At 39.3% G+C, this 15195-nt stretch overlaps 1 protein-coding gene across 3 annotated transcripts in view; it reads right to left on the bottom strand.

Annotated features, from left to right (window-relative positions):
* Positions 1-15195, bottom strand: part of MED27 (mediator complex subunit 27) — a 175744-nt gene that overhangs the window by 30354 nt on the left and 130195 nt on the right. For all 3 annotated transcript variants that reach the window (XM_067541940.1, XM_067541941.1, XM_067541939.1), the window contains exon 5: positions 6877-6984. In XM_067541940.1, the coding sequence (XP_067398041.1) occupies positions 6877-6984 (108 nt within the window). The remainder of the gene's footprint in view (positions 1-6876; positions 6985-15195) is intronic.

Raw genomic sequence — 15195 nt, 5'->3', positions numbered from 1 at the left:
AGGCATATGGTGTTTAAGTTTGATTTTATTAATGCTATACAATGAAATCTCATAAATGAGTCCTGTTGAACCAGTGTGCCTCCTCAGAGCCAGCAAGATCTGCTAAATTCATTTGTAGGAGATTGTGCTGATCTATGCGAATATTTATCAGCTTCAACCTGTCTCTATAACAAGGGCATTTCTTCTAAGCTTTTGCTGGTCTTGTGTCCATGAATAAGTAATTCAGCAACAACTGACACAAAATACACTTCGCTGAATTAAGACCTGGTCTACAGAGACCAAATAAAATGCCCCTCTGTATACTGTACTTAGATTTCCAAATAGGGGAGGGGGTTGTTTGTTTGTTTTTTGTTAAGATAGATACTGTACCCACAACCTTAAATACATCTGTGGTTTCAACACATTTTACTTTTTAAGAACACAGGAGCTAAAAATACCAAACAAATAGGAGTAAAGATTGCACTTTTCAAACAAGGGATTGACTCTCACATTTACAAAAGCACAACTGATGTGCTCATGCAATTTTAACACAGCCTTCAGAATATACTATCTTAGGGAGAGGGTAGCAAAGATGGCAACTTCCTCCCTCCTTTCCTGACCTCCAGCTTATTTTCTTATTACTTACAAGGCCCGTATATTCACACTTTCTCATCTGTAAATCTTACCATGGAAATTCCTCTGACTGCAAAATTGTGCTGCAGATACTTAGCTTTCATTTAAAAAAAATTGTTTCCAACATTTAAGGTTGGGTAAAAAACATCAATAACATGAATCAAAAGTAAACTGCTGCAGCGCATCTGTACAGTATCTGAAATGATATTTGTTTGGCCTGATCCATTCATTTCAGTTGAGCACTGTGGACTCCCATGTTTCTGCAGCCACAAACACTGGCATTTTCCCCAAATGCTATGGAATTCAGCATTTCTGCCACAGAATGCATTACTTTGTTGCAGCTATGTGTCCAGCATTTTGTCTTGTCTTTCTGCCCTTCTGGGACCTACCTGGAGCTATCTCTTGCCCTCCAACTTTCCCCCTAAGGGGGAGTCAACTGGATTAAAGTGCATGCTCCTCCATGGAGCCAGGCAGCAGGAAGTAAAAGGAGTCAGAGTGGGCATGTCCAGATTGTAGCCAGGGAGTGGAAGGAGCTAAAAGGTTAGGCTGCTGCATGGACAACAGCATACCAGCAGAAGCCCAGTGAGCTGGAGAGATGAACCGCTGAAGTCAGCTATAAAAACTCCACACTCCTGGGAAGGAATGAGGTTCTGGGCTGGATTATTTGACATTATGGGAGCCAAGAAATGGAGCCAGGCCACCTCAAGAGAATAAGGAAAAATCCATCCTCAAAAATAAGCACCATCTAAAGTAAAAGAATTTTACATCAATGAGTTTTTTCAGCTATGAGCGAGCCAGAGATGTGTTTGATTGTATATGGGTGGAAGATGGGAATTAAGGGCATATTATGGCAGTAGAATAAACTATGCTGGTACCTGAGTTAGCTAGATTAAAGGTAACTCAGCTATATCAACATGAGCTGCAAATCACACCCTGTGACAAAAGGGGAGGGGACTGAGAAGAGGAGAGGAAGAGAAGTTGTGGGTAACAGTAAAATTCACATGGTTACATAGGTTAGCAATGTATTTAAGTTAATAGTTCCCAATCATTTAAGAGTATTGTTTGGACGTTTTGGCCCCAGACCTAGACATTTTTAACTGGCCTACTTCTTGTAGACGTCAGAGCAGAAGGGTGTCTTGAGGAGGAATTTGGAGGGAGGAAAATCTAGAGTGGCCTTCTGGATCAGTTCACGGAGGATGTTTCATGCTTGAAAGGTGGCATGGAGTCAGTTGTCGGAGAATGGGACAGCTTGGCAGTCAAGGCTAGCATTACTGACAGAGCAATGAAGCGACATGATGACATACAAGAACGAAGAGATACAGCGGGCATTCTCAAACTTTTTTTGCTGGGACCCCCTCTGAAAATATTTCAGGCCATTATGACCCCTCCCCCCACACCATACCACCCTCATTGGCATGCATGAGGACTGACAACTGGCAACTCCTCCATCATAACCTTGTGACCCCTTGAGGGGTCATGACCCCCAGTTTGAGAACCTGAGAGAGAGTCATAAAGGACATTCAAGGTCAGGTTGGGAAACTAACTTGATTTGGTGGTGGTGGTGGGGGGGGGGTGTGAGATATCGGATTGCAAGATTTGGTGGGGAACATGAGTGAGAAAGATAACCTTGGGAGATCTCTTTTGTACGACTGGAGAGAGGCAACACTGGAACAGGGAAATGCATTCTTACATTTTAGTAACAAATATGCATGGTTGTAAAGCTAAATCTACAATTTAAGACACACAAAAATTAGGGTTTATTTTCTAGCTATTTTCATCCAGCTGAAGGTTGGTTGATTGATTGCAAAGGATATGCTATAATTGGACAGTATATTTGTTAGTCAGTTTTAAACTCCAGTGATGATCATTCTCCAAGCCAAATATATGATCCTCTCCAGTTTGATTCAAAATTTAAAAAAAAATTCTATTTAAGATGCTGCATTTGGATGAATTCAACAGGTACAGAGTGTTCATTATTTGGCATGAAGACTCAAAAGCAGCACAAGTAATGAATGTCTTATAGACTTGATGTCATCCAAGTTTAAAAATAAAAAAAAACACATGCAGGCATTTTTAATGACTGCCCACTTTTCTCCAGGAAAACAGAAGAATAAGGCAGGCGGAGTAAAGAATGCATTGTTACAGATCTATTATTCTTCAACTTTTCACTTTCAATCAAGACACACATTTGTATCTAAAAAACTGCTGAAAACACAATTTCAGGGCATCCTCTGCATCTGAATTAAACTGGGGCTCTTTTTCCCAGTGCCCCACTCTCCCCACCCATCCCTAGCATAAGTAACAAGAGACCATTTTCTGAAGGTCGTCTGAACAATTTCAAAGGCGATAACAAATCAAAATGTTCCCTGCATCTAATATCAAACACGGCTGGTGCCAACACTTATTAGAGAAATCGGATTCAGCCCCCCCTCCTTTCACCCAAACACACACACATCTGGCTTTGAAGTGGAAAGAATGCAGGGATCAGAAATTACCCAAGAGACAGTTCTGGCTGTCTTTGAAGCTTTCCTTTGATACTACTATTTCTTTTCCTCTCTTATGCTAGGAGGCTAAAAGCTGCCTTTTCTTATTGATATGGAGTAATTAATGGAGCCATAGCATTAACATAACCCAAGTTCCTTAACATGATAATTCAACTGAGACGCTTATGTTTCTTTAAGTAAGTCTAACTAATGCAGAATTAGGAATTTGGCTATGCAGTAATGTTAAATACCCACTCCAAATATGCCATGTCATGGTTCTTCCCCATCTCTGTATTTACAGAAAAGCAGTCTGTCAGCACGCCAGCCAAACCTGAAGAAGAGCTCTATGTAAGCTCAAAAGCTTGTCTCTCTCGCCAACAGAAGCGGGTACAATAAAAGATATTACCTCACCTACTTTGTGTCTCTAAACAAATCTTAAGACAGTTTTATTTCTATTAGCATACTAAATAATGGCTCAGTTCATGAAAGCCTGCCCTGCAAGGATGAGCTGCATGGATTTATTTTTTCAGGAATCTGGATGGCACTACTACTAATTACTTCCCATGTTTGGATTCCATTGCAGAATGAGTATGTCAAAGTTTGAAATTAAAGGTGGCACAATGCCACCACTACAGCTACAGGGCCAATTAAAATGCATCAGTATGTGGCAGATGTAATGGTCTAGTAGTAAAGCAGAGGAGACTGCTCAACCATCAAAATATAGAATATACTGTGTGGTAAAAGCTGTCAGGTCTCACCTATTGTTTTTCCAAAAATTCCAACAAAAAGGTCTATGTCATATTGTTTACAATCTTGCAAAGGCAAGTTCTGCAGATCTTTTGAATGATTCGTAATACAAATACTATCAGTCCTTCTCTACACTTTTCGGAAAATTATTGGTTCATATTTATTTGCCGGTATGCAAAAACATTTTTAAAAATTCCAAAACCGCAAAACAAACATTGTCCAATTTCTCCCCAGGCTAGGTTAAGACCATCTGCTAGATTTATTTTTCCTCTTCATTTTGAATATGGTATTATTTCTTTCTCATATAAAAAAAATGATTGACTAATTGCATTTGCTGCATTCTGATAGAGAAGCTGACTATTTGGAAGCTTCTTCATTCAGCACTGCCAATGTATTTCCATAATGATCTGTAACAACTTGGCTATTGTAATCTTGATTCTTTTCTGCATCCGCCAATTGTTACTAACTATGCCAATCTGTGTGGTTCAACAGTGTCCATAATCAGCCACCAAGCTCACTGAAGCTACAAATGTAAGACTTGTCTCAACTTTTAAGGTTAAAAGAATCAATATCTACCCCACTCCATCTCTCTTAATTTCTCTCATATCAAGCTTCTCAGCATTTGATATAACATTCTTCCTCTCAAAGATCAAAACCACATTAAAAACTTATTCACACCCCTGACCCACCCACATTTGCCTGCATGTCTCTCTTCTGATTCACCTTCCCCCCCAGCCTCAATCATCTCCTGTCCCTATCTTCACACTTTATTCTCCAGTTTGGTTCCTGTCTTGGAACTCTCCAGCCATGGGTTCCTCTTACTATGTCTTCTGTCTGAAACCTTCCCCACCCTTTCCTCCAAACCACTTTATGTGCACATTTCACCTTAAACTGTTACTGTACCTGCCTCACCAGGATGTTGGGAAAATTAAGTGAATGATGATCGTACAACTTTTGAAACACATAAAGCACAATGTAACTATTACTAGTCTAACTTCTCTTTCCTGTTTGGCTTATGATAAAGACAGAAACATAGGACATAGTAGATGAAAACCATTGGTACATTTAGTCAAGAATTTTCTCTCTCTCACAGTGGTGGTGAGTACTAGATACTGCCAAGAAACATGCAAGACATCATGAAATGGGCATGGGTGAAATAACTTGCTCATAAGGAAAATGTCTTCCTAACTCCTTTTGCATTCATAAATACTGACACTCACTCTCTCTCTCTCTCTCTCCACACACGCACGCACACGCACGCTGTTGGCTGAAATCTCTCCACAATTCTCTCCATTTCCTTCTATTCCTCTGTTTCTTCTGAATGCCTTATTTCTTAGTTCAGGCTGGGAGTTGAAGAGCTGGAGTAGCACTATGCAACTGCTCTAAAATACTTTACCCACAGCGTCTCTCGTGAGGGAAAAGAAAATGGAATTTACTATAATCACTCCTTCCCAGCAGACACAATAAGTAAAGAGCATTGCTGCAAGAGTTCAGCCCTACTCTTCCTCTATAATTACCAAAAAATTAAATTAGGGCTGCTTGTCAATATGCATTCCAGTTGGGCAAACTAGCAAGCTACATCATTTATTCACCCAGCATTTTTTAAGTTAAATATGCTGCTGGTTTAAGGGAATGCAACTCCATCAAACTGAAAGGAGATATGCCTGCTTATACCTGCAACTAATTTGGGCCTTCAGGTTTGGGATTGGTAAAGTCCTGGGCTAGCTTAGTGGAATAGTGAGCTGACAAGTGAGTGATACAGGTTCAGACAGTCTCATGCACATGTTGGCAAAGGCTGGAAGTGCCGTTGAAATGGTACACTCCTCTCATCAAGTTACCAATGCTTTTTAAGAAGAGTAAGATTATTATTTTACTTGCATGCAAAACCAGGCATTCTATGGCGTATAAAAGTCTGCTTTTATTCACTAAGATCCAGAATATCTCCTGTTCCAATGTGTATCTGTTGGATAAGTGAGGTTGTACCTAATCTGCAATACTAGGCATGCAGATTTAAAACTAGTGCGCTCTCAAGCAATTTCCATTCTTCCCACTCCATAAGAAAGAATTTTTCACCTGGAAAATACAGTTGTACTTCCCTTTAACAGACAGCTCCTAACCTCTTCTGTGGAAGAAAGGTTCAAACTCAGAACCACTACATTCCAGGGTCAGTACATAACATGCTGCTGTGTGCTAAAACACTGTTACATCTTTGAATGAAAAATCTCTCCTCATTATAACATGGCCTATGGGTGCTGAGTACTCATCTAGCTATAAAGAACTTTGTATTTTAATGGGATTCATAATAAGGGGAGAAAGCTCCAGAGAGAATGGGAACAACAGAGGTGCTCAGTACTTGTTACTGGCAAGGGTGAGTCATGATGGGTGTCTCAGCAAGAGAGCCTACTCTACTCTGAAAAGAGAAAAAAACCTAAGCTGAAGGCTGTCAAGACCCATTAACATCTGCCGATGCTCTACAAAGAGCTATATCGAGTGTGTGCAGTCAAAAGAAATTAGGGGTTCAAGCAGGGTGAATTTTTCATAAAGCAAATCACTCACAGAAACACAGGTTACACTTTCTTTAATAGCTGCTGTTCAAGACACACTATTACCAACAAGCAACTTATTGAGGGCTACCAATGATTTTCATAGCAGAGTTTATCAACTTGAGTATAAAACTAGCCCAAGATTTCCCAGTGGCTCTTAGAGAAGAGAAATGCTGAACCCTGGGCTATTGATGTGCTGGTACACTGAAAAAATTTTTCCTCAGTAGACACTATTAATGAGGCAACTGTGGTCTAAGGTGATAAATTAGAAATTCAGGCAAGGGCATCAGGGCTTAGAGAAAAATCACACGTTTGGGTATGAAAAATCTGAGTGAAGTGTGCTAAATTTAAAGCTGAATGCTTTGCAAAACATCAGCCCAGCTTTTTGCGATGGTTTCTTGTTCACAAACATATTTGTGATGAGACTTCTTTTTTGTAGTTTCTCAAAACCCAGGTATCAGATGTGAGTGCTAGAGATGTGAAAACCCTACCTTGCCATCTTCAGTGTAGACATTTTCATTATATCCTTTTACTATTGTCCGGTCAATGAAGAGACTCCGCATCACCACTATCACTTTTAGCACTTTTCCTAGCGTAACCTGTCAATAACAAGACAAGGACAAAAACAAAGCTGAAAGAGAGTTGGGTGAAGTGTGCATTCACAAGGTCATGAAGTTAATTGCTTACATTTGTGGGAATTTCAGTTTGCAACATTTTACAGGAAGATGAAAATAAAGATCTAAAACACTGTGTGCGTGTGTAAGGAAGAGAGGCAGATTATAAAATACAGAATAAGTAAATAGTGTAGACCATGTGTGTCTGAAAATGTCTGAGATCATGAAATTCACTTGTACAGATACGACACTGCCAAACAACTCTCTCCCCCTTAAATTAACAAAACTCAGTATGTCAAAAATACTGGGCAAATGTGGTTGTTTTTAATATATTTTATGCTCCCCAACATAACTGCACGCATAAAAAATACATTTTAAAGAAGCATCTGACTTTTCTAATTCTACCCCTGAAATGCATGTTGAGGGTTTAAAGCAAAACATTTTCACTTTAACAAAAATGTAAAAGGATAAAAAACATTTAAATGAGTGGGGAATCTTTTTTACTGTTAGCAGCAAAACTTTGTATCGCACATTATTAGAAATACATGACTTCTCCTATGCAATTGTGATGTACAAAAACATGGGCAGTCCTTGTAATGGAAAAAATGTCATGCTGTGACATTTTGGGGTTCACCCAGCCCAGTAAGGGGTTCCGCTCACTGTCTGCCTTGAACCCCTGGCTGTCTTGTGGTTGTGCAGCATTGGTCCAGAGTTCTGATCTCAACAGCTTGCCAACTAGGGTGGCCACTCTCATTCCTGGAATACCACACACTCTAGTACTTCCAGAATGGCGTGGGCTTGGCACTGCTGACATGACCCTGTCTCCCTCAATGTGACCTCGCGTGCACCATGTGTGCAAGGTCATAGTGCATTGGGGGTGCTATAATGAATAATTTTTGTTGCCCTTTTTTGTACCCTTTCCAACTCTAATATATATTTTTTGAGATGGGATGACCAAATCTGCAAGCGGTATTCAAGGTGTGGGCATAGCATGGATTTATAAAGTGGCAATACGATATTTTCTGTCTTATTATCTATTCCTTTCCTAATGATTTGCAACGTTCTGTTAGCTTTTTTTGACTGCCACTGCACATTGGGTGCATGTTTTCAGAGAACTATCCACAATGATTTTAGAATTTCGTTCTTGAGTGGTAACAGCTAATTTAGACTCCTATCATTTTATATGGTTAGGTCATAGGATCCACACTGACAATAACATCTTGAAGAACCACTATTACTGTAGTGTAAGCAATTGTTCTTTCTTCATCCAGTATATGTCAGTGAGGATCCCACTGTAGATGAATGGCAAATGATATCTCCTCAGGATAGTGGGAAGGAGGAATTTCAGCTGCAGCTGTCAAAAAGTGATTGTAGTGCTCTCTCAGACTTGGCATCTGACCTGGCTGCTAAGTCTAAGGTATAATATTAGACGAAGGTCAGCAGGTTAGTCCATGTTGCTCCTTAACAGATTTCCAGTATTGGTATATTTCTGAAGCAGGGAACACTGTCCAACCTCTGATAGAGTGACCTTTGATGTTCAGTGGGAGAGGCACACCAGCCTACAGGTAACACAGCAAATACATTGTATTATCCATTTTGATATTCTCTGCAATGAGATGGCCTGACCTTCAGAATGGCTGGCTACCACCAGAAATAAATGGGGAGACAATCTGAATGGTTTGTTTCTGTCAATGTAACAAACCAAGGTGCTGGAAAACATTGTGAGTGTGAAACTTCCTTTCCCCCAGACTTTGGGAAGAAGACAGCTCTGATGGATTGAGTCAGATGAAATTCCAAGATCACCAAGAACATCATGTAGGGAGGATCAGCTGTAAGTGTCTAAAGTTCACTCACTCTTCTGACTGAAGTGATGACAACTAGGAAGAGTGCGATGATGTGAAGACTATTCCAAAAGAAGTCCAAAGGGCGGGGCTCAATAAGCCTTAGTGGAACTATATTGAGGTCCTAGGCAGGAGTCGGTTCTCTGACCGGTAGGTAAGCATGTAATAACCTTTTCAGAAATGAAATAGTCAGATGGGAAGAGACTGAGCACACTGATCTGTTCTGTGGCTGAAGAGCTCTGTCCCTTTGACAGGCAGGTCCCCTATGGCGGTTTGCACCTCTTTTGGTATACCAGATGCTAAAAGCCATGAAACCCACCTCATTGTGACTGCAGTGGCCATTGATCTGACAGCCGTGTATGATGTGTTTATGGACACCTGCAATACTGTTCTAGTGACCATTTGGCTCTCTGATGATTTCTTTTAGTTCCTCCCTGTTCTCCTGTAGGATCTTAGGAGGGGAGTGATCCTTCCTCAGGGGATTTATTTATATTTTATGAACAGGGTCTGGTAAATTCACAATCCACATCTGCAATGAGGCAGAGTAGTACGCTTTGCAGAAAGAGAGATCCAATTTCTTAGGATCTTCATCCATAGGCATGCCCTTTATGGACTTGAACTTCTGCACTGCCAGTACCATCAGGGCCCCTGAATTTGGATGGTCATAGAAATGTTCAAAGCTCTTCAGAGTTACCTGGTATCTCCTTTACACTCATTTAGATGTGGGAGGAAGAGTGGCTGGGGTTTGCCAAAATCCCTTTGCAGGCTCAAGTATAAGCTTGCTGACAGGAAGAATGATCTTGGCTGCAGTTGTAGAGATTAGTATATGTTAAAGCTTAACTTTAAATTCTGATATATATTCCAGGGATCGAAGTAAGTGCTGAGTCTCTATAGAGAGGATTCCCAGGTCCTGATTCCAATTGTATAAACCTGCCATTTCTAGCCCCACAGGGTCACAATATAACAGCATTCAAAACTATGAAACTGCAATGTATTCAAAAGCTATCACTGACCCAGGACTGAATCTTGCCTGTTCTGAGCCTTGAGCAAGATGATTGCATATGAAATTTAATGTAAACAAGTGCCAGGTACCATTCACTGGAAGAGAGACTATAAACTACTCACACATACTGATGATGGGTTTTGAGTTAACTGTAAACTTCTAAGAAAGAGATGCATGTGTCATTATGGACAGCATAATGAAGATGTCTACTCCAGCCACAGACGTGGGCAAATAAATTAGTAAGAGTTTAGTCACACACACACACACACACACACACACACACACACACACACACACCCCCCATGTGCTCATAATGGGTAGTGTGTGGCACTTTGGCTACTTCACCTAAAAAAAGATGACTTGGCAGAAACAAAAGAGCCAAAAAGTCACGAGGCTTCCATTCCAGAAGAGATTAAATGGACCAAGGCTAGGTATTTTCTGTAAAGAATGAGGTAAATTAAAAAAAGAATAATATGGATAAGGCCAGTGTGGAGCTCCTGTTTTCCCTACCGTAAACCAAGAAGAAATTAAAAGGCAACAAGTTTTACACTGATAAAAGGAAACACTTATGCAAAGTACTAGCCGCCTGCAGAATTTACTGTGGCAAATATTCAGTAAGATTTAATATAGGAATTAGATATTTATATGAATAATTATGGCACCTGCAGATGTATTAACTAGAATAAAAGCACAAGGTGTCTCAGTGCTGTCGTCTCTGGTCAGAAGTAGATCACCACCTTGTGACCACCATCTGGAATCAGGAATCTGTTTCTCCCATGATTGTATAATTGATCCAGTTTATTATGGGGATATACAGTTAGTTTGAAAGAGGTCATAGTCTCTTCTGTCCAGTTTTTGCCATTCTGGCTAGTTAGACTGGCAATTTACTATTATATACAACAGCTGTGAGAAATAACTCTTAGAACTTTATCCAGACATGAGCTAGGAAGGGCAAACTGAAAAGAGCAGAGGAAAAATTTAAAAACGTGTGAAAGAAAAAAAAACCCAACCAAACATAAATATCTTCATGACAGAGTGCCTAGGAATCAAGCAGCAAGTGACCAGTACAAATACTTTTCCATCTAGATCCACATTTAGGGATCCCCACCACTTTCTCTCTCCATTAAGACCTCTGTTTATGATGTCTCACGTTGCTCTCAGATCAAAGAGAGTTGGATGAGGCTGACTTTGAATCCTGTACATGATGTGCCTTAAATTGCTTGGAATGGAGACTGGGATGGAGAGAAAAAACTTGTAGCTGAAAAGAACAGGCCAAATTTATCATCAACCAGGGGGCACAGAAGACAAAGTCCTGAAATCTACCCTGGGTCTTTTACCCAGTCTAACAGAGGCCACCTGCCCTCTTTTATAAATGATTTATCTATATACATGAATCTAATAAATAAAGGAAAGAACCCATTTATGTAATATATGCTGAAAGTTCTGAATTTTAGCACGTAAGTACACTGCAACTTTCACTCTCTCTAATGTTAGGTGTTAAGAACTATCATTCTAGGTTCTTCATAGCTGCTAGGTGTTGGAATATTAAGTTTCCTATTTCACACCAATGTTTTTTGACAGTGGAGTTTCAGCAGCTTTTATGATTGAAAAAAGAAGGAGTGGAGGTTTCAGCAGTTGATTTATTCTAGGAGTATAGTAATCCCAAAACTGGAGGGGTTGTGGCTCCTGTCAGGCAGATTAGGGAATGGAACAGAACTAGAGGCAGAAATTTTGGAAAGGTCAGTGTGGTAAAGAATGATTAATCATAATTTCTGTAGTGTCACTGAAAGAATGAGGCTAATAATACTGCAGTCAGCAATGGCTGTACAACAGCCTGCCACCTAAGTAGGGAATGCTGTGATATTTGAAAGCCACAAGAGCTCCTATAGCTCCTTTCAGTGTGGAACAGAGTCCATATTATTTACAAATATAAATACTTTTATTTTGTCTATAATGATCAAATGTCATAAATATCATAAGAAGTCATAAATTGCTTTACAGGTCTCTCTTGATCTCAACAGTGTTTTACAAACTGTGTTCTCCTACAGACAATCCTCAGAGGAATACGTTTTGTTCTTGCACACGTGGGGCTAACTTGGCCCACCCTATAAGAGTTCATGCTTGGAAAAGATCTCGCTATGGAGTATAATTTACATTTTCAGGCATATAGTTGTAGCCTCACAGCTCACCTGATAGTAGGGAATAAAACACTAATGGTCCTTACAGAGGGAGTAATTTGATAATACTACTCTGAGCTCCAGCAGTGTAGGTCTCTTCTTTTGAAGGTCAGGCCCCACCTGGCCAATCCTTTATTAATGAACACTCAATGTGCCCCCTGACCTCTACAGATGATAATCACAAGGAGCTACTGTCAGTGTAGAGATATGCTACTTTTCAATTTAATTAAAGCGGGCAACATTTTTTCCCTTCTAAAGCAAACTTTTCCCATTAAACTTCAACATCTTCTGTCGATACCCTGTTAGACAGCACTTGGCTTTTTAATATTTCGCCTGTAGGATATGTGCCAACTTGCCCTTGATGTAGAAAATTTTAATTCAAATCAATACATGTACAAGGTCACTTTAAAATTCAATTAATATGAATGGAAAAATATGCCCCACAGTTCTGTGAGCTGAAAATGGAACAGCTGCAAGTTAAACACTCATGTAGCTCCTGTTCTGGTTCTGTGTCTACTAACAATGCTGTTTTAACTTGGTTTTAAACACTATGTGCTCAGTCTGACAGTTGAGATATTCAGAGTGCCGTTTCCTAAAATGGAAGCTCCAGGATAAGGTAGTAGTTTTAAGGAGAGACAATGTACTGAAACATGTAACTTTACTGACAAAAATAGGGGTAAAATAAAAATCCCTTTGTAATATCCTAGATTTAAAAATATTTTGTCTACCACTATTAGAACTTTGAGAGCAGATGATTAACATTTTAAGTCAAGGATGAGGGACACTTATGAGAGGCAATCGGAACATTTGATTTGGTTATGCATAGATTCCCATAAAAGCTCACTTTAATTAATTTACTGATAGAAAAGGAAGCAAACAGTTTTCCTCACTCCAAACAAGGTCAAAATTTAGCTTTAATAATCAAACTTCTGTCTGGAGAAAATATCTTTAAAACTCTTCTTTGTAACTTTGTTACTCTACTGAAAATTATGACAATATGGGCTCTTATATGCACTAATTAAATACTATTATAAAAATCCTCTCAGATTTATTTTATATTTTTATATGAGGAGAGAGGTTGCTGAAGGCACCAATCTCCAATACTATGTAGGAAAATTCCCTAAACTCCAGATTGCCTCTCAGCATCCAAGGGAATTCTCTGTGAATTTGAAATGCAGATGCTCTGCAATGCAGAGCTAAATGGAAGAAACAGTATTTTCAGTCAACTTGCATACCTCACTGCTAATGTCACAAGAAATGTGAGTGTGTGTGTGTATATGCATGTGGGTGTTTTCATTCACCTTAGGAGATAGTAATGCATCAACAAATTAACAACAAATTAAAAGTATAACCAAGCTGTGCATGTTCACTATCAAAAGGCCAGCCCACCTGCTCCTTGCAAAATAGGCAGACAGTCTTTTTTCTCTTGCATCTTGATAATCAGCAGAAGAGCCACGAATCATATGGTACATGTATTGAGAATACAAGCATTAGTAAAGTAACAGACTTTCTATTAGTTATTTTTTCCCTCCATTTCTCTCTTTCATCAGAGGCTGGTATGAATGCTGCAATTCCCTTCACACACTCATTATTCTTTAATGATGCCTATTTGTAAATAGCATGATAGGATGCAATTAAGCCATTAGAGGCTAAATAAACCGACATGCTAATTAGGTTCTTTACAAGGATTTTTTTCTTGTTTTTAAATGTTGAGGCTGGAATTTACCTTTCATTAATCTAACTTAATTGCAGTAGCGCACGTTAAAAAGTCAACACAAATTAAGGTCTTTAAATGATTTTCCCATATTAAGGATGAGTTGGTGATCTTTTCCTTCAGTAACAAGGCACATTCTGTTAATAAGGAGACCAAACTGGCAAACAATATGACTAAAAGGTTAGAAGACCGGTATTGCCAGTGGGCCAGTTACATTTATGGTATAATTATCCCAGTCCAATGAAGATTAATTTGCTACTGAAGACAAATACATTCTTAAGTTTTGCTTTCCTCATTCTAAATTTTAATACCCCAGTAATATTACTGGGATGGGAAGGATGTCTGATTTCCATCAACAGATAAGAAACTCTACTAAAACGTCAAGATGGATTGGTGACACTCTGGAATCCGATGAATATTCATATATACTGAGGAACTGAAGCTGAGTGAACTCATCTCCAGCTTCTCTCCACCTCTCCCTGGCTCCTTTCCTTCACCTCCTGACCTTACTATCTCCTACCCACTAACAGCAAGGCAGAGAGCAACACACTAATCACCCAGGGCTCTACTGCTCAGATTACGCTGGTTCCATAGAAGTTCTTCCCTCCCTACAATCCACGATGTGACCTGCCCTCCACCACTGACTGCACAGGTTGTCCCTGACCTGAGGAGACAGTCATGTACCAGCTGTAGAGGGAGATAGGTCATACTGTGATGGTCAAAGAAGGTGGGGTTTGTTGCAGGGAGAAGGTTTTGAGACTGGTTTCTCTAGTTCTGATTTAGCAAAGGACCATCTAACTCAATGGCCCAGATAAATGCTGGAAACTGGACAAGTCTCCAAGATATTAAACATTTCATAATTAACCAGTGCCTTATTAAAGGCTTTCTGACATTTGGTTGATTATTCCCATCTTGCTTATGCACCACATAAAGTTCAATGTAAATACATAGGGGAGTTACTTACAAGTCACTTTTAAAATTTGCTAATTTTTCTTTCGATAAATAGAAGAGGGACTACTACAAATGCTGAGAGCATGTTAGTTATCAAGAACAACTGGCAGGCTTTAAGGATGAGGACTTATACCGATTAGCATTTGGGAAAATAGGGATTTTTTTTTAAGTCAAACATTAAATTGTTCCAACCAATCAGTGGATAATGAAATACAGAAAAATGTTTAACTTCTTTCAGGATAAAGATCCTATATACAACAAGATTCAATTTGATGTCTTTTTTAATGATCAAATTATAAACCTCAAAATGTGTGTTTCCAGTAGAAAATGGTAGCAATTTTAACTAAAGCACTGTAGTTACAATACATATAAAAACAAAAACTGAGCCCCCAAAAAGTCTTCCTTCTTAGTGAACAGATATCTAGCCCATGTGCAATTAATATGACCCATTTCCATACAATCAGACTGTTTAAAATGCCTGGAACAAGATTTAAAAGTTAAAATGCAAAT

The sequence above is a fragment of the Emydura macquarii genome, unplaced genomic scaffold, assembly GCF_026122565.2.
Source record: "Emydura macquarii macquarii isolate MOO-44397 ecotype Brisbane River unplaced genomic scaffold, CSIRO-AGI_Emac_v2 contig_691, whole genome shotgun sequence".
Taxonomy (NCBI): Eukaryota; Metazoa; Chordata; order Testudines; family Chelidae; genus Emydura; species Emydura macquarii.
The sequence above is the reverse complement of the archived record's forward strand: the minus strand, read 5'-3'. Positions and strand labels throughout refer to the sequence as shown.